The sequence below is a fragment of the Drosophila montana genome, unplaced genomic scaffold (genome assembly GCF_035044405.1).
Source record: "Drosophila montana isolate Dmon_TW-CO22-7 unplaced genomic scaffold, ASM3504440v1 contig_2438_1, whole genome shotgun sequence".
NCBI classification, from domain to species: Eukaryota; Metazoa; Arthropoda; class Insecta; order Diptera; family Drosophilidae; genus Drosophila; species Drosophila montana.
This window is the reverse complement of record NW_026997315.1, coordinates 1,003,409-1,023,205: the sequence shown is the minus strand read 5'-3', so window position 1 is coordinate 1,023,205 and position 19,797 is coordinate 1,003,409. Positions and strand designations below refer to the sequence as shown.

The 19,797-nt window shown below is 40.3% G+C and overlaps 3 protein-coding genes across 3 annotated transcripts; 1 reads left to right on the top strand and 2 right to left on the bottom strand.

The window, feature by feature from the left end:
* Positions 1-2,057: 2,057 nt before the first annotated feature.
* Positions 2,058-3,225, top strand: LOC135428190 (uncharacterized). The gene is made up of 2 exons (XM_064682032.1): positions 2,058-2,710; positions 2,772-3,225. Exons 1-2 carry the CDS (start codon positions 2,708-2,710, stop codon positions 3,114-3,116), a joined length of 348 nt encoding a protein of 115 aa, XP_064538102.1. The 5' UTR covers positions 2,058-2,707; the 3' UTR covers positions 3,117-3,225.
* A 4,156-nt stretch (positions 3,226-7,381) lies between these two features.
* Positions 7,382-8,824, bottom strand: LOC135428017 (uncharacterized). Its single transcript, XM_064681806.1, has 2 exons — positions 8,810-8,824; positions 7,382-7,825 (listed from the first exon to the last, which is right to left on the bottom strand). Exons 1-2 carry the CDS (start codon positions 8,822-8,824, stop codon positions 7,382-7,384), a joined length of 459 nt encoding a protein of 152 aa, XP_064537876.1.
* Positions 8,825-9,921: 1,097 nt separating this feature from the next.
* LOC135428016 (skin secretory protein xP2-like) lies at positions 9,922-19,243 on the bottom strand. Its single transcript, XM_064681804.1, has 3 exons — positions 19,211-19,243; positions 16,958-17,482; positions 9,922-10,318 (listed from the first exon to the last, which is right to left on the bottom strand). Exons 1-3 carry the CDS (start codon positions 19,241-19,243, stop codon positions 10,001-10,003), a joined length of 876 nt encoding a protein of 291 aa, XP_064537874.1. The 3' UTR covers positions 9,922-10,000.
* Between the last annotated feature and the right edge of the window lie 554 nt (positions 19,244-19,797).

The window sequence follows — 19,797 nt, the reverse complement described above, 5'->3', positions numbered from 1 at the left end:
CTGTAGTGAAGTTAAGTTCTTTATAGATATTAATGGACATGCCAAAAGTATGCAGATAGTTTTGATCAGCGCTGCCTTTATTTAGCGGGGTAAGAGTATGCAATCAAGTATTGTTAATAATTTTACTAAAGTAAAAACAATTAAACAAAAAACGGCAGAATAAACAATATGTTTGTGGCTCAGGTTTGTAGGCTAATTGATGAAACTTAAAAAATATCATTTGTTTTTTTGTCTAGGCTGTCTTTTATTATTAGTTTACTTGAGTCGAGAAATTTTTAATGTGAAGTTAGGAATTTGAACCATAAGAATCGCTCGCTTCCCATCTCACTTTATTTCTTTTTTTTTTTAATTTTATTTCTTTAATATTCTAACACAAAACTTATCCGTCGACAGTTTAGACTAACTTCTATTCTACCTATTCGACATTCACACATACATAGTTCGAAATATGTGTGTATATGTTTATTTGATGCTAAGAAAGTTGGTTGGGGCAGCCCGGGCAAAAAAACGAAGAAGCAACTTCTTTTCTTTGGCATTTTTCGTTGAACTTTGGCCTCCGGCAGCATGCGGAGCTGCTGCCTGAAGCCACTTTGCTTGCCTCGCACGTAGCGTCATTTTTGACATTTAATTATGGTTGCCGCTGCTACAGAGTACAGTTTGAGTAGCACTACGAGTACTCGCAGTGGTATTCACATTCGTATACGTATTGTTGGGCCCCTATGTGAAGCTAGTAAGCTGTAAACTCGATTTCATGGCTCGTCTGAAAGGTGCTGCCATTGCTGCCAATGTTGCCACTGCGCCAGGTAACTTGACGCATCTCCAATGCGTGCTACGTGTGCATCTTACATGTACCTGTCTATGGGCAGCTAGCCCCCTTTGCTAGGGACGTGCGTTGTCAAAACTGACTCTTAAAAAAAATAGAAAAAAAAATGCTTAGTTGTGTTGGCTTTTCTTTGTGGAGACTCTGCAGCTGGACAAAGCTGTCCCTGCTGGCGATTTATGAAAAAATCGCAGGCACGTGACGTGAAACGGCAAAGGATTTTGGGTTGGCATCGCCCTGGCCACTCTCACTCCCCGTCTCCGCTGGCTGCTGGACAATTGCGTCTAAATTAATTATCAAGGATAACGGCGCATAAGGTTCGCCTGTGTCGTTCGCATTGTGTCCAGTGTCTGGTGCTTTGGCTAATTCAATTATGTGAGCCGGCGGGTAGCTGAGAAATTAAAAACGGCTTAGGCCAAGTTAATGCAGACTTAAGCGCGTTAATTAAAAGCCAGTTGATATGTTCATACACCCAAGCCCCCTTGCCCTGTGCCCCGGGCCACAACATCAGCTGCAATTGCAGCAGGGCAAAGGTTTACGGCCAATTCAACCGTCGCCCCCTCCCTCCAAAAAACTCATTGAAAAGAAAGTCTTAAACTGAAAGCCACCCCACAGCAGCTGGGGGCAAGCGGAGGGCGACCAATAAAATTGCCCGCTAAAATCACGAACTGCAAATCTCTTGAGAATAATTTGAAGCATAGCGAAAGCCAAAGATGCCGCCACGGAATCCTCCACATTAAAATATGATGAGCTCGGAAAAACGGAAACGAACAAATGAAAAACAAAGTTCATAAAAATGTTGTAAAGAAACGCGAAGCGAAAACCAACGTCAAGGTGTGTGCGAGGTGTGGCAGCAGAATAAGAGAAATGGGCGGGGCAATGGTCGAAAAAATAATCAACATAAAAAAGAAAATAATTTGCAATATTATCAGCGACTGCACAACCTGCTGTACAATGGGGTCAAGGAGCGCAAAAATTAAAGAATACAAGTTTAATAAAATTAAAATATATTCAGAAACTCTTCAAATATATAAATGATATAATACAATATAATATTTACAAAGTTTTGAAACGAACTGTTTCAGAAAAATATTATTATTTTATTTATTATATATTTTATGCAGCTTTAATGAACCGAGTAAATGAGTTTATTTTATAAAAACCATTTTTTGCTTTTTTTCAAATATGTTAATTAAGTCCACTGTACTTTTTAAAATGACCCCTTCGTGGCGGCTGCCAACAGTTGAACAATCTCTTATTCCCAGTTTTGGTTGGACAGTAATTGAAGTTTGGTGCGCTCTCAAACAAAATGCAAATTAAATTTGTTTTTAATCAAGCACACGCTTCAAACCACAAAAAAAAACTAACAACAAAAATAATAACAAAACGAAAAAAAAAAGGTTTTCTAGCGGGGGTCGCTTCAGGGTCGCTTGAGTGAGCTGCTTGGCGCGTGGCCCCGGCCACCGGCAAAGCAAATCAATTAAAGGGCCGCATTTCGAACACACAAAGCGCATTTTGTTGACCTCTAAGTCCAAAAATCAATTGGCTGCTGTCCACTCAACAGACTCAGGGGTCAAGATAATGCATAGATAAAGACGAAACGTGATCAAAGCTCCATCAATTCTTCAAGCTGCGTGCATCCACAGACCGCAAGAAACCGGTCGGCGTAGCCAGTGATTGGATCTATAGATCACAGCCGGACGGCAGAGACAAGCGAAGAGCGAGGCAGCTGGGGCCGATCAAGTTCAAAGTCATTTGACAGCTTCCGTCGCCGCTGGCAGTGACAGATCGGCGATCTTCACATTAGCTAACATATATAAGGTGTTGCATTCACCAAGAGCCACAGCACATTGCGTCTACCCATCGTAGCACAAACATCAAGACATTATGGTAGGCAGCCACTCACTGAGATATACCTTTATATGCCACCTAATGCCATCTTGCATTACAGAAATTCGTGATCATTGCCGTTGCCTTCCTGGCCTGCGCCTTCGCCGATGTTTCGGAACTAGCCCAGCCCGGCTATGACTACCCACAGCCGGCACTACCAGCGCCCGCACCCGTGGAGACCTACGTTCCGCCCGCACCCCCAGCACCACCAGCGCCCGAGTACATTCCACCGGCACCAGCTGCACCGCTGCCGGAGTACATCCCACCCGCACCCGTGGCTGCCCCGGCTGATGCCTACATTCCGCCCGCCGCCGCGGAGCCCGTCTTCGAGGAGATCGAGCAGCCCGCTCAGGATGGCTACCGTTATAAGACTGTGCGTCGTCGTGTCTTCCGTCACCGCAACTAAATGTGACCCGATCTGAATTGGAGAGGAGTCTTGCTTGTTTTTTGTTGTTATCGCTGGACTCGAGTGTGTTGGAAGCTGGCACCAAGCATATCTAGAGCGAAGAAGATATTGTAACTGTAAAATTGTTGTCTTGTATTTTCTTTGATACACATCAAAGGATCTCGAACAGGATAATGTAACTAAAGTTAATTATTAGCTATGAATAAATATATCAATAGTAAAATATATTAAAATGTTCATATTATTTTTTATTTTTTAATGTTTTAAGATTGAGTTTTAATTACCCTGAACCCATTGAAAATGGGTAAAAGGGGTATAATGTTTTTGTGCAAATGTATGTAACAGGCAGAAGAAAGCAACTGCGAACCTATAAAGCATTCATATTCTTGATCGGCATCAATAGCAGAGTTGATCTAGCCATGCCCGTCTGTCTGTCCAGAACCTATTAGAGCTAGATACTTGTAGATCCGTATATCCTCCAAGTGCCTGCGAAGTTCGAGTTTTCTTCCGATAATCAATAACAGTATAGTACAGTAAGATCTACTGTAGAAAATTTCATCCAGATCGGTTAAGAAGTTAACGGTTAAGAAGTTAACAGAAGCTAATACAGAAGTTAATAACTTCAAGTTATTAAAAAAAACGTAAGGTATTCACACTTAGATACACATACACATAAACAGACATTGTTTGGGATCACTTTATTCCAAGGTTAACAATGATTAAAGAGCATTTTAAAGATTAGTGAGGTGAGTTTTTTAGGTCAAGTTAATATAACTAGGAAACTCGAAGACGGGCACTCGTCTAGCAAGGTCTCAACCGTTGAATTATTTAAGACAGCAGATTTTGACAGCTGCATTAAGTGGAATTTTATATATTTGGAAGGCAGGTCATGAATACAGCCAGAATATGGTTCATTCCTATTGTGGAGTTGTTGGCGTCTAAATTCTACTTCACATTTCGCAAAGATTTTAGTGTCAGGTCCATAAACAACTCAATTTTCCATTCATTGGGAAAGCACTTCGTTTCCACTCCCGCTGAGTGGCTGGCATCGATAAGTTGCCGCAGCATCCACATCTCGTCCTGGTCCGTAGTTGTCGTTTATAAAACGCTTAACATTCGTGACATATTTCGCATTTGGCTGTGCGTCGTGCACAGAAATTTATAGACTTTATCCATTAGGAAAACAATTACGACTGCAAACAATGGCCCTGTTCGAGGCTGGCCAATGGCCAATGTCCAATGTCCAAGTCCAGTGGTGGCAGCGGCTCCCTAGCCCGGCCCGGCCCGGCCATATGTTGCAATTGCGATTGGGATGTGCGCCATTCTCGACGCCGTCTTCATCCTCTTTTAGGTTCATTGTCCTTGCCGGCGCGTAAGAAAAAATATATATTTTCTTATTATTTTGCCGCAGAATATGCGACTTTCCTGGACGAGGTCGGGTCTCTGGCTTCTTGGCTGCCGCTGCCGCTGCCGCTGTTGCTGCAACACAAATCCAATTACCTTCAAAATAATAAACTTATGTACATACCAAAAGCAAAAGCAAAATGCCAATGCTAAGCATGAGAATGAGCATGGGATAGCTCCCTCACACTTACACACACCCCCACACACACACCCATCCCCACACAGACCACTCGCATTTTATCAACTGTTGATAGACTCCATGGGGAATTTTCGTATGTCACACGATGGCGACAAAGGCGGCTGCGGCTTGCAGCTGCGGAGGTTGAGGGTTCGCCAAATGAGGAGCAGGGGATGAGCAGGGGGCGTGTGTCTGCCGCAGTTTTGTTTTTATACCCGTACCTTAGCTCGACCCATAAGGGTATACATTGTCAAGACGTTTAAAGACACTACGAACTCTGTTTCAGTTTTAAATATTAGTGGAATGTCCATCGCATGGAGAGTTCAAAACTTGACCAGCGCGGCACGACCCGATCGAGTTTTTTTCAAGCTAAGTAATTGTTTCCTTAATATTCTTTTTATTTTAGTTTTTTGTATTTTTATATTTATTTTAAAATTGCTTGACCAAGGCGTACCTCAGTCTGATAAATTAAATATAATTCAACTTACAGCAACTAATAAAAACAGTTTTTCTCTTTAGAAAAAACCTGACGATTATCTAAATATTTAAAAAAAATTGTTTTTAAATATTATATTATTATTTTATATATATTTCTCTCTCATTTTGGCTTATTAGTTTAGGAATGCAAATAATATTAAATATATATTTTTTTATAATTTTGCTGCTGACTTCCCCGGACCCGGTCTAGATAAGCACTTAGCAATATTTACCTTTCTTTCCATATGTTAAAAATGTAGTTTGTTTTTAGTTATATAATATGTAACTAAACGATAATTAGCTGAGTTTTTAATTGTATCTAGTTAAAATGACTTGGTATATACGAATTCCCAACATATTCTCCAAAGGTTATTCCTTAAAGATTGTATGGATAACTTTAATACTGTTCACTGTTTTAATTATAATATAATGTCCAAAGATGTTTTAAAGAAAAACAAAATTTGTCACGAAATACAATAGAAATTCTCTCAAATTCCTAATGTTTTGTAAGCTGCCATTTTTACCATTTCTTTCACCTACTTGTTATGTAGAGCTTATTTATTATAGTGATAATATATAGGCCCAGTTAATTAGAGTATTAACGGGTTGTGGTTACTGGGTGTCTGTTAGTCAAGTCTGCAGACTTCATGATTTGTTTTGTTTTCTTTTTTGTTCCCTTGCAGTCCTTGATACCCATTGTACCGCGCCGTCCTGTCTGCTGATTTCCACAGCTTGTTTGCTGCTCATTATTCGCCTGGCAGCAAAATGCACGAGCGCAAAATAATTTCGCCACTTGCATGTCATCAGCATAAACTGGGTGCAAAATATGTGGCATCCATTGGCGACGTCCACAACGAGGACCGTTGGCGGCGTTGGCCAAAGCAAATTCGTTTTAGAGCAAAGTCAACAGCAATTGGCCAAATGACTTGTAAGGGTTTCTGCCATGTCACTGCAGATACAGCTGAAGCAAGACAGAGAGAGCAAGGGAGAGCGAGGGAGCGCGAGGCAGAGAGAGGAGCTAACACAAGGATATAAACTAAAGCAGGAAGAGAAGCCCCCTCATCGACGCAGGACTGCCTCATATCCTTTCAGACTGGCGAGCAGTTTATTGAATTCGCATATTTTCCCATTTTGCATTATGGCCAACAAGTTGGCTCCTTTGTTTTTTAGCAAATTTTTGCCTCATGCTGTTTGATTTTGTAATCGAGGATTTGTTTGTTTTTTCTTTTCTGTTGTGGGGGGTACATATTTCCTTCTTGTTTTTTTTTTGGCATTGAATGTTTTATCCATTTTTTGGGTAGCTCAAATTGGTCTGGTCGTTGAATTGACCTTTTTACTGCACTGGCGATAGAGACGATAGCAGTCTGAATGCCGGTGACATGTGTTTGGCCTTGAGCGGTTTGTTTAGGGTTTTTGTGGTAAACATATTGGATGGGCATGACTCTTAGGCATGGCAATGGGCTGTGGCATGTTAAGTGGAAGTGAAGTGAGTTGAGTTGATTGCCAAAACTTGCTAAGGGTTGACCTGTTGGATTGCTCAATATGCTTCAAATCGATTTTCAGAGTAGATTTAAGAATGAGCTGTGCTTTCTTTAAACTAAATTCCTCCGTATACATCAATTACGGACAATATATTTAAGAACATATTTGAAGCTTTCTAAAGTTGCATATCTATTTATGCATAACTAAATATAAATACAAACATGTTTTATCATGTGCTCACCAAAAAATGTATTAGTTCGCCACCTATTAGAAGCAGGGAACACTAAAAAACTAATGAAGTAAAAACAGGTTAGAGTAAGAGGAGCAGAAAAAGGAGAAAGAGAGAGGGCGAGCGGTAGAAAGGTTAAGTAGATTTTTAATACAACTTGTTAATATAAACCTGATAAACAGAGATACAAGACTTACTTGAATTAATGATAATCGAATGACGTTTAATATGGAGCACAGAAAGCCTGTATTAACAGCGGCCATAGCAGATATTACCCGGCCTTGCCCGACTATCCTAAGAATCACATTTCCAGTTTTATGGTTAGTTAAAGTAATATGAAACTCTTCAAATTTGCTTAATAATTGTTTTTAAAGTTTATTGCGTTCGTTTAGATTTTCAAATTTTTTAACAAAACTTATTTCTTAAAAATTCTCTTCATCTTTCTTCTTTTATCACATTAGTCAACAAAATTCTTGGAATTCACAGAGCAGCTGCTTAGTTGCGGTGACGGAAGACACGACGACGGACGGTCTTGTAGCGGTAACCATCCTGAGCGGGCTGCTCGATCTCATCGAAGATGGGCTGCTCAGCCTGGATGGGGGCAACAGGAGGGGGAATGTAGGTGTTGACGGGAGCTACGGGAGCTGCAGGAGGGGGAATGTAGGTGTTCTTAGGTGCTGGTGGTGGTGGTGGAGGTGGGGGTGGGATGTAGGCCTTGGCTGGAGCGGCTGGAGGAGGAATGTATGCCTTGGCCGGAGCAGGAGGAGGAGGGATATAGGTGTTCTTTGGTGCCGGTGGTGGTGGTGGAGGTGGTGGGGGAATGTAGGCAGGTGCAGGTGCTGGCGCCGCCGGCTGTGGATAATTGTAGCCCTGTTCACCCAGCTCCGAAACATCCGCCATGGCGCAGGCCAAAAAGGCAACGGCAATGATCAGGAATTTCTGTGAATCGATAGATTGGCAGTTTTATTTAGATGTTTCTGTAGTCCTTTAATGATCCATTGATGCAATTTACCATCTTGGATTGCTTGGCTCTTTGCTGTGCTTGCTGCTTGTATCACCAGTCGCTGTGTACTGCTGAACTCTACGCCTGCTGCGGTTTTTATAGCCCATAGTTGAACCTCGGGTCAGCAGCAGCCGCTGCAGCCGCAAATTAATTGCGCGATGCCACGCTATCTGTGTGTGCCCTCAAGTGCCGCGAGCTACGCTTGAGATATGGGGTCTCAGTTCGAGTCGGTAGAGGGGCGTCAATGCCAAGTGGTTGGACGGGTTTCTTACTCCGACACCTTAAGACAATGCAATGAAGCATTGCGCCGGGGCATCGAGGGGGGTCAGCTCTTGGGAGCCAAAGCTTCTTTAATTAGATCAAAAAAAAAATAACATTTCGACCATTTACATATGAATGTCGTTAGTTATTGTTTTGCTTCTTTTTCGTCTCTGAGTGGAGTCTCTTCATCTTTTTCTTTTCTTGACGCTTTGGAGCTCTTGAGCTTGATGTATGTTCGTGGGTCACTCGCACTATTAGCGATGTTTTTTCTTCTTCTTCATTTTCATATTGCTCACATATTTTTGTTGTTTTGTGGCGTATTGGCTTTGTCATGGTTATTAGATGAATTATCTGCATAAAAAGGCAAAGTAAATTGGACAGCTGTTTCGGAAATATGTGTCGTATGTCTCTTCCTGTCCTCAACTTTGTGTGCTCAGACGAATTTCTGAAGACACTATGAAGAAACTTTGACTCATTTATAATGCGTTTGAGTGTTAATATATATTTATATACGGGAAACCAATGAACCCTGAGATTTGTAAACTGAACTCAATTGAACTAAGAATGTGAAAATAATTAACTTTAATATATAAATCTATAAAAATTAATACATATGGTTTTTAAATTATTTGTCTTATCTGAGGCCGCCGTTGCATTACTTTATACCAATCCATGTTGTTTATGAGAAGGTAAAACTATTAATTATGAGTTACATATAAAACACTAGCACAAGGGTATCTAAGCTTCGGCATGAAATGCGTTTTCTTCTTTAACTATTATTATTTTATAATGGCTTTATTTTTCAATGTTTCTTGTGTTATTTTAAATTTGATTTAATCTTGTTGCTCGTTTTTTCCTGTTTTTTTTTTTCATTATTTTTAATTTTAAGCTCACAATGCTGATTTATGTTCAGCAAATGAGCTTTCAGCCTATGGCATCGTTTTAAATTAATGCTAAAATTAATAACAATTGATTTTGTTTGTTTTTTTTTTCATATTTCTCTGGCTTTATTGCTGCTGATTTTGCTGGTCGGCTAGTTAATTGCCGAGAATCGCATTTGCCTAATTTATTTTCCCGGCGAATGCCAGGCATATTAAATAGATTTCGGTTCCCAGCTGTTTGCATAATATGAATACCAATTAGGATTTGTGTCTAACATAATGAAAGTGTTAATATGCTAGCAAGTATTCCAGCGCATAAATCCTAAATTATCGAAATAAGGAAATACAATTTAAATATGTGCTGGAAGGTTTTCGATGCATAGCTGCGGAACTCGAACATAAACTAAACAATTTGATTTTGTGTGGAGAATCAGCTCAGTAGTACGCTTTAATTTTGATTATTATTTGTAATACTCTGCAATGCAATTCCGGACGCAGAGTCTATAACATTATATATATATCTATATCTAATCCTATAACTGGCCACGCCGAGCACAGAGGCTGTAAAAGATGCAGACATTATGTTTGGTAAGCAGGTTCTCGTAAAGCACGCGCAGATCAAGTTTATTTTAATATTTTCATATTTCCGACCCGAACTCTGAACTCTGACTTAATTATATCCGCATATTTCAAAGATAAAACCTTGATTTTATATCTTTTAAATTAAGTTCTTGCAAAACATCTTTATTAACTGAACATCGAGAGTATTCCGGACTTCGGCGCAGGGTATCTTCTAGTCGATTGCTTTTGGAATTTGTTTTATATATTAAGATATCAAGGTGATATCGTGATTGATCATTTCCCATTTGTGCAATGAAGCAAACTATATATTTTGTAGAAACTTAATATCTTTTTATTGAATCAACTTCTTGTCTTCGCCTAAAATTTAGGGATCGGGTCGTTCACTGCTTAACGACGGCGACGGATCACACGGCGCACGGTCTTGTAGCGGTAACCATCGGCAGAGATGGGCTCGATTTCCTCCAGAGCGGGCTGGGGAGCCAGAACTGGGGCGGGAGCTGACCTGATTGGAGCTGGAGCGGGAGCAGCTGGTGGGATGTATTGGTTGACTGGGGCTGGAGCAGGAGCAACCCTGATAGGAGCTGGGGCGGGTGCTGGAGCAGCTGGTGGGATGTATTGGTTGACTGGGGCCGGAGCAGGAGCAACTCTGATGGGAGCTGGAGCTGGAGCCTCAATACGGATGGGAGCTGGTGCTGGAGCGGGCGCCTCAATCCGAATGGGAGCTGGGGCAGGCACATCCACGGGTGCGGGTGGAATGTAGGTGTTTACAGGCAATGGTGCAGGAGCAGCCTTAATGGGCAGAGGAGCTGGTGCCACCGGAGCTGGGGCTGGTGCGGCGTAATTGTAGCCCGACAGGTGGGACACATCGGCGTGGGCAACGGCCAAAAGGGCGAAGGCGACAACAAGAAGCTTCTGTAAGCAAAATTTAAAGGATTAGTCCTGATTGAGTTACTCCAACTGGCTGATGCTGCTGCAGCTACTGCTGCTATTAACTTCTGCTTCACCTACCATTTTGAGCGTGTTACTTGGAACGTTTAGGTAGCTAGTATATCTCTGACAGGCCGAGCCGGGAGTATTTATATGAAACTGTGCGCGGTGCTGGGTCCGAAGACAAACGCGATGAAGAATTGCGCACATTATAGGCTCTTAATATGCTAGAAACCAGAATTTTATTGTCAACAGCTATTTACACAAAAACTAATGGAGTGTAGGGTATATAATAAGCTTGGCGGGGTTATATGTTCAACAATTTGACGGTTCTTATAGATAGCAAAAGTCGGTTAGTACCTATCTAAAGTTGTCAGGAGAATGTGTATTTAATTATTTTCTTTATTAAAAGTCGTATAGCAATTGATATTATCTATAGTTCAAATTAATAAATACTTAATGTCGAGATTTATACATCTTATTTCGAGTTATCAATAATAATATTCATTAATATTTGTTTTCATTTATTATTTATTTGTTTTTGTTTGTATTTTAGTTGATATTTTTCTCTTTTACATTTAAATTCACTTTTAAAAAAACTACGAAAAATTAATTATCTTGACATTACTTTTTTTGAATTAGTTGGTTATGATTTGTTTTGTTATTTATATTTGATAAGTTTTTAATACTCTAATATTTAATAAATTAATTTTTATTTCCCTTAAAAATAGTTCTGAGGGTATGTTGTAAGGCAAATTGAAATACTTATGTTTATTATAGTGAAAAGACTATAATAATATGTGAATATAAAAACCTTCAATAATATATTTCTATATATAGGTCCTTGTTAATTTAAAGTGTGTTTAGAAATCGGCTATGTCCAATATCTAGTGACATTCGCACTTGTTTGCCATTGCTTGGATTTAAATGTAATTTGCATAAAACATAGATGCTTTATTTTCTATCAAAGTGATCTACCCACCGAACAGAGCTGAGCCGAGCTGAGTTGACGGGCAAGCCAAAAGTTGCTGCGATTAGTTTGCTTAATTGGCTTTGATAAGGCGGACCAGTATGTTTGGACAAAGACTCGTACTGCGGACTACAGCTGAGATGCGTCTTGCCAAATTTGACTCGCTACCAAGCGGCCCATTGTTGTCGTTTTATGGCCCAGAGTTGTTTCGTATGCGTTAGATACAGATACAAATGCGTAGCTGAATATGCGAGCAGCTGCAGGTCAAAAGTTGAGCGTGTCGCCAGTGCGACCGACGCCAGTCTTTCGCCCCATGTGTCAGCATGGAAAACAAATTAGCCGCCAAATGTGTGTGAGTGGGCGAGTGTATGTGTGTGTATGTATGTTTGTGTGTGGAAATTCAGTGAAGGACACGCTTTTCTCGCTCTTTTAATTACACAAATTGCCAATGAGCCACTTTTTGGATTGTCAACGCTTCAGTTTTGCCAAAAAGCATTTGAGACATTTCGGCGTCAGTCACAACGACTGCTGTTGTGGTTGTTGTTGCTTCTGTTGTTGCTGTTGTTGTTGTTGCTGTTTCTGTGTCGCCATTGTGATTCGAATATATTTTCAGCTCGCGACAAACAAAAACTACAAAAGCTATGCAAACAAGCACTTAACCCGCTTTTATTTTGACAATTCCATTATTTTCGTAGCGCCAATAAACTGAAACTGCAAAATGTTTTGAACCCACACACGCACAGGCACACACACACACACAAACACACACACACACTTACACATGTCATAGCATGTCATGCAACATTGCGTATACGTAATTTAGTTGTTTGTCTGTTAATAGCTGAAGTTGCAACGCATGCTGCACTGCAATGTATAAAAATTGACGGCACACAACTATTTGGGGGAATGTTCAGCAAAAATAGCATTTGGAATATTATTTGGGAATGCAGCGCTTCAAAGAATAACAAAGCAATTCTGTTGGAATTACAATTTGCACGATTTGAAAGAAAAAATAAGTTCAAATCATATTGCAATCGAACTTAAATGGGAAAAAGTATGTGAATGCAACAATATTAAGACATTTACTTTGAAGCTTTTGCGGTGGCTTTTAATCGGATTAGCAAATTTTTTTTAAAAGCTATGCTGAGGTATTTTATTGTGTGGTTTATTGAATGACATTTATTTGAACCCAACCTGCCCGCAAAGAGGTTAAAAACTTTTATTTAAAATACTCACATAACAATCTACGATTGCAAATAAGATTCTTAATAAACTTTTGCATTAATTAAATTAAAATAATAAATTTAAAGTTTATTTTAGAATGCTGTAGCCAGTTACAGGAACTACATTAGGTAAATATTTTTGCAGGATCTCGATAATAACAAGTTTCATAAAGTACCTTTTAAATATTAAAGTATAATTTTAGCTGCTATTAGCGGCTTTTTTTTCCAAATTGAACTAGTTCATTCATGCTAAATACTTATAGAATTTATTTTAAATTGTGTGCCTGTATGGAACTGGTTTATTTATACTTAAGAACATGTTACGCATTATTTGATTAGGTTTCTTAATTGCTCCCTTCTGCGGCCAAGTAAATATTTATCTTTTATCAACTGAGCGTTCATTTAGTAGTCCATTTACATATTCAGGCGCAAAGTTTCGTTTGAATAATGTCTTTGGCGATTAATTATTTGCTTTGATTCACATTCGAATGCGAAAAGCGGCTTTATCTAATGCATATTTTACGTTGAGACTTTCAGTTTCCTGCTTTGCCTGTCGCCGTCTTAAATCCAATTGAGTTTCAAAACGCGTTTGATGACCTATCGCCCTCCAGGGTCAACATAATAAACCACACGTAATGGTCTCCCGCTCTCTTGGCACGTTTTAGTAGTGAAAATAGTTGCAAAGTTGATCAAATAAATATTTAAAATGCATTCAACTGGATCAAAATGTGAAATGTAAACCAAGCGCAGAATACCTAACGGAATGCCAACTCTTCAACAGATGACAACGCTTAACAATCGATTTTAACATTTTTTTAATACCCGGCGACTGCCAGATCATAAATTCAGGCAACCCCAGGTCGATGCTGGGTCCGTGTTATATGCTCGTATATCTGTGTATTTCGCGAGATAAATCAACGCGCGACAAATTAATGCTGCAAATGAAGTGCAACTGCTGCAACATTCAGCGGCAGTAAGGTTGGGGTGTGGCTTGGGGTCTGAGTATAGGTGTAAAACAGGCACTGATATGGCCGCACATATTGAATCGCCGCCCCAATATGCAGTAACAGTAAAAATAAATGAAGGCAGTCAACGTTGCATATTTCAGTGGCCGTGCGGCTGCCACTGCTGATATAATTACGCAGATACTGTCAATATTGTGTGCGTGTGTGTGTGTGTGTACTCGAAACTGCCGTAAGCTGCGCTTGCTGTAAGCCCAATACCTGCCCGCTCCGTTCATAGGCCTCATCAGTTTTTATATGCGCCGCATTTTCACTTTTTCGGTTTCTTTTTTTTCGTTTTTGTTTTTGTTTTTTGCGTTGCGTCGGGTCCATTTCTTTTGCATACTTTCGGGCGGGGCTGACGCCTGTCTGCTGTGCGATTATTTTGTAATCCATGGCGCCTAAAGCATTGATTACACATTGCACACCTGGACAGCTCGCAGCGAGTGCGGGGTGGACGTACAGCTCGGCCGTAATGCGTGTTAATCAGCATCATTAACTGCTAATTAAGTGCGGTTGCAAATGCAGCCAACTGTCAACTGTTTCCAACCGCCATCGCTGCACCACCTGTCGTCTCTGCGTTTTATTTGGCCAGAGCTGGCTAAGCCGGTGAGCAGAGTGCAATGAGGCTGAAAATTGCACATTTCTCCATTCCTGGCAGATTGTTATTCGAACTAAGCGATTCATTAATCGCTGCTACTGCTGCGTGTGTGTGTGTGTGTGTGTGTGAATGCAGATAATAGAGCTTCAGAATAATGAAGCGGGCTGAAAAATTGTATACTATATTTTTAAAGATATTAAATTGAAAATTATAAATTATACATAAATAAATGCTTCAGTCTTTAATTCATGATATGTTTTACTTCTATGCAAAAACATGAAAATGTTATTTATTAATTTATAATAATAATTAGTTGTATGCTTATAATAATATTATATATTATTTATATTTTTTTAATTGGTTTACAGTATTAATTAAATGTATGTATAATAATAATAGTACAGATTTTTTTATTTTATTATTGATTCATAATAATAATTAATTTCTGCAATTTCACGTTTAATGTTGCTGGGCAGATAAGCACTGTGAGTCAAAGTTGAAATCCATTTAATATTTTTTCTATCTTGGTTTTATTTAGTTAAACTTTTGCAAGAGTGAAACATTGAAACAAAAGTAAGCTTCATTTATTATCGGCTAAAGTAAATCCAACTGATTGAACATTACCAAAAATCGAACGTTTGATTAATTTTGAGGGAATAAAATTGAAGGTCGCACATTTTATTTGACCTAATAAATATGTTAATTTGTACCAAAAGTTTTTTGATTAAGAATTAAGGTATCATATGATCCACGAATCTTAAGAGATCTTTTAAACAACTTTTCTTTTTTTATAATTGGTGTAGATGTTTTTTTTATATATTTATATGTATAATTTCATGTATTTCTAATTTTTTGAATCCAACCGACCGCACTGCACATTCCAGTTACAAATGCCAACTGATTAGTGTGGTCAAGTTCAATAGTCTATAAATTGTAATTGCCTGTCAAAATGGAGCAATGCAATTTCCACAATATCCACCTACTCGTAAATCCCAATGTATATAATTTTCCCAGCTCCGGTCCAGCCGGTTTGTGCGCATCAAAGCGTAAACGCATTTTAATTCATTTAATTAAGCTGCCAATATTTGACCAAAATGCAATTAACAAAATCAGGCTTGGGCTGGCGAACTGGCTTCGCCCCGGCCTGTGTCCCAGGACCTTTGTCCTCTGTCCGGCTTGATGCGGTTGCTATGGATAGGCCTAGCAAAAAATGATTTGTTTTAATTACGTAATTAATTTGGCAGCTTTTTGTTACCATACCCTGTAGCTATAAATTGAGTCAAGAGGGTCAATGAAGTTGTGCAAATGCTTGGCACAGGCAGAAGCACGCATATGCAACTCCAGTCCGTATGTGTGTGTTTATCCTTGAAGATCGAGTGGATATTGCCAAGTCCGTCCAAAGAGCAAGAGATTGGAGCACCAAATTTGACATTCATTTAAATTACTAAAAGAAATGAGGGACTCCGTCGTACGGTCCGGTATACATAGAAGCTTTTTAGCAGATAGTGGCGTGTGTGCTTGTGTGATGCAAAAAGCTGGTTACAGGGTATCTCCTAGACGGCAGATCTGGACTATAAAACTAATATTTGTTTTTATTTTTCTTTTTAATTAGTATGCGCCGTGTAATGTGTGTGGCTTCTGTGGCGGGGCTTTAAAGCCGAAACTCAAACACTGTTGCCTGAGCCCTGACCCTGGACATCAACTGGGCAGTAAAATCCATTGGAGCCAACGCGTCGTTGCAGACATTTCCCTAATCAAATCGTAAAGACGTCGTCGATGTCATCGCATTTTCTTGTTAATTTTTTTTTTTTGGTCTGCGACCCGTCGATATCCTGGCACTTGTGCCCTGTGTCCTGTGTCCTGGCACTTGTTAGCGCAATTGCGGCAGTCGCAGCCACAAGTGGTCAGTGGTCTGATGAGGCCAATGTGCACGACGGCCGTGGGCCGTTGGGCGTGGGCGTGGAAGTGGGCGAAACTTTTGAATCTAACGAGAAAAATTTCCACATCATCAAAGCTCATTCCAGCCCATAAATTTCGTGATAAATGTGAGTGCATGCCGAATGCCGTGCGGCAACTCCTTGGGGAGCGGGTGTGCGGCTGAGGCGACTCCTACTCCTGCTCAGGCAACTCCTTGACGGCCGCCTCTTGCTATCTGTCTGCTGATGGCGATGGCGATGCCGATGCGGATACTAAGTTGATTTCTCTTTTCTCTCAAGCATGCATTTGGCTTTCATAAATTTCCAACTTAAATGGATGCTCGCTCCTGGGCGAGAGGCTTGCCTTGAAGTGTCCATAAAGTTGAAGCTGCCGGCTGCAGCCGCTGATTGGGACTGTTGCTGATTGAGTGCGGCCGAGCTAGCATTTTGATTGGAAAACAATTTGGTAAAGTTTCAGTTTTCTTTTCTTTTATTGATATTCTATGGGAAATTCGTTAGGATGCGTTGCACTTTGGGGGCTTCGGATTTACAGGCGGTTGCGACGGTAGACGCGACGACGCACGGTCTTGTAGCGGTAGCCATCGGCAGAGGGCTGCTCGATCTCCTCGAGCGACTGGTGCGACTGGTAGGCGGGCGCGGGTGCGGACTGGAAAACTGGAGCGGGTGCGGGAGCAGAGTACTGAACTGGAGCGGGTGCCGGTGCAGAGTACTGGACTGGAGCTGGTGCGGGTGCCTCAAAATGAATTGGGGCAGGTGCGGGCTGATAGACTGGCGCCGGAGCTGGGATCGACACTGGTGCAGGTGGAATGTAGGTGTTGACTGGAGCAGGTGCGGGTGCCTCGAAGTGAACTGGGGCTGGTGCGGGGGCCTCGAAGTGCACTGGTGCAGGGGCGGGCTGGTAGACTGGTGCAGGAGCCTCATAGCGGACGGGAGCGGGAGCGGGTGCAGGTGGCACATAGGTGTTCACAGGGGCGGGCGCCTCATAGTGGACAGGTGCAGGCGCTGGCTGGTAGACCGGAGCGGGCGCTGGCTGGTAGACCGGAGCGGGTGCTGGCTGGTAAACCGGAGCGGGAGCTGGCTGGTAAACCGGAGCGGGAGCTGGCTGGTAGACCGGAGCGGGCGCTGGAGGTTGATAGTTGTAGCCCGATCCCAAGTGGGAGACATCGGCACTGGCGCAGGCCAGGAAGGCAACGGCAACGACCAAGAATTTCTGTACAAGAAACCACAATTAAAACCAATCCTCGAGCATGGGGCTCCATCATTCGTTGCTTACCATTTCAGTGATTAGATGACTCTTACTCCACAAGCGCTTGAATAGCTTCTGTCTGCTTATGGACTCGACCGTAACTATTTATACCATCGACAGATGAGAGCGGGCGTTCAAATACTCCAAGCTGCGTGCGTAAAACCTGCCTCAAAGCCGCTTCTGATGTTTGCTTGGGTGTAGCCAAAATCGAATATCGAATTGAGTATTCAAGTATGAATATACTCATTAAAGCTTGGTAGGACTGACTCGTCTTTGGGGGCCAGTCAATTGACTGATCTGACGCCAATATTGATCGCATCTTGTTGGTCAAAGAATTTATTGTGCGTTTCTTAAATTTATGCCATCAAATTGATTTTTATCATCGCTATCAGATATCATAAAGAATAAGTGCCAAAGGGAAATTTGTTTAAAATTTATTATATTTACTTTTGGAATTTGGTTGCGTCGATTTTATTTTTGGCAAATGTCTTGCATAGAGCCGGAAATTTGCAAATTACTTTTATCGCATGCCTAGCTGATAGAAAACTGGTTTGATTAAACTTTTTATGACCACTTTATAGTTCGTTGTTCTCAAAATATGCTACATTTTTTTTAATTGCCATGCGATCTTTGGCTAGAACAAGTTATATAAGTTGTTTATTGCATATATTTGACAGCTTTTAGCTCATCCTGGAATTGGTCTAAGCTACCAATAATTATTTGCATTATAATTCATTCAATTTTCATCCCATTTGATTTGTTGTACATGTACATCATGTGATTTGTTGGCTAAAGCCCTTGGCCATTAACATTTTGTTTTTTTTTGTTTGTTTAATTTTATTACCAAAACCAGTTCCATTTGCTCAAGCTATGTGGATGCTTTAAATTTGGGTCTGGCTATTGACGTGACTTCTTTAAATTAATATGGGTGCCGCTTCTGACAGCTTCTTGAAGGTTGCACACCGTTAGGCCATTGTCTTAATTTAAAAAAAAAATAATATATAGATGAGTAGTGCCTTTAGGAAATTTAATTAAATTTGTATGCTATATCAAAGGCGTTTTTATACCCTTCAAACATCGGTTTGGAAAAGAAGGGTATTAAAATATGTCGTTTGTGATCTCAACCAGTCTACATCTGATCTTTCTTATCATTTTAATTCGAGTCACAAGAGACATCAGCTACAAAATCACACGATTTTCTTTAGCTATCTAAAGCAAAGAAAATTAAAATAATCAATAAAAAATACAAGTTCCAAACACAAAAGATTTGTATTTAAAGTAAATAATAAAAAATATATATATAATAATAAATAAATCTATACAAAAAGATGCATTTATTTGCAAAAATGTTTTAGATTTTAATCATAAGGAAATAAATAAAATATTCTACTGCATTTACTTCTGATTTCTATTGTTATACGAGTCTCAAAGAACTTAGAGACAATAGCCTTTCCGGACTTCCGGCTTTTAGTTGAATAGAGATACGCCCACAAGAATTAAAACATATTCTTCGTATATCATTAACAAGCATATAAACAGTTTATTGATCAGTTCCGAAAAATGCAATAAATATAAATAAAAATAGAGGAAGTTACATCAACAAATTGAATATTATTTAAATTCAGAACATACAGAAATCAAGAGACCTTAACGATCTGTCTGCTCAGTTTCTTATAACTTGTTTCCTCATACCATATAGTTGTACACACTCCCGGAACGCTTCATTACTCCTCACAGTAGGGCCCATTATTTATGGTGATATTTTAATTTGCTGCTCCGGCATTGCCTTTGGTTTGTGATGAGTTGTGCTGTGGAGTAAATTGCAACTACAAATTAAGTTTATCAGGCAGTATATCATGAGCAATGCTGCTTAATTTTTTCGCTATGTTTTCTGCGCTGTCCAAATATTGGGTAGTAGATTTATTATCTGTCGGGCTGGTCGGGGCTGGGTCTCTCTGCCCGCGGTTGGATCATTTGCAAGCCAAGCGCAAACAAGAGACGCAAGTCAAACAGTCAGACAGTCAAACAGATTCATGGCCCAAGCGAATTAAAAAACTTGTTGTTAATGTTATGTGCAGCTACCAAATCTCAAATTTCAAATTTTCAGTCTTTTGTTTGCTTCCCATTTCTCGAACGAATCTCGTATGTAAATGTCGATCGTTTTGACGGCCAGCTTATGGGCAACTCTTGGCTTCCGTTGCAGATCTGCTCTAAGCTTTGTCCCACTTTTCTTAAAGGCAGCCAGATGGCAACAACTATTTCTCCGCTTGAGATCGGGC

Excerpts from the sequence above, each read along its gene's own strand:
- LOC135428016 (XM_064681804.1), bottom strand. The coding sequence starts at position 19,243 with ATGAAGCGTTCCGGGAGTGTGTACAACTATATG. Across the intron at positions 17,483-19,210 it reads GGAGTGTGTACAACTATATG|AAATTCTTGGTCGTTGCCGT; the intron begins GTATGAGGAAAC and ends TTTCTTGTACAG. Across the intron at positions 10,319-16,957 it reads CTGCACCGGCACCCGCTCCA|GCGCCCGCTCCAGCACCAGC; the intron begins GTTCAGTACTCT and ends ATTCGGATTGAG.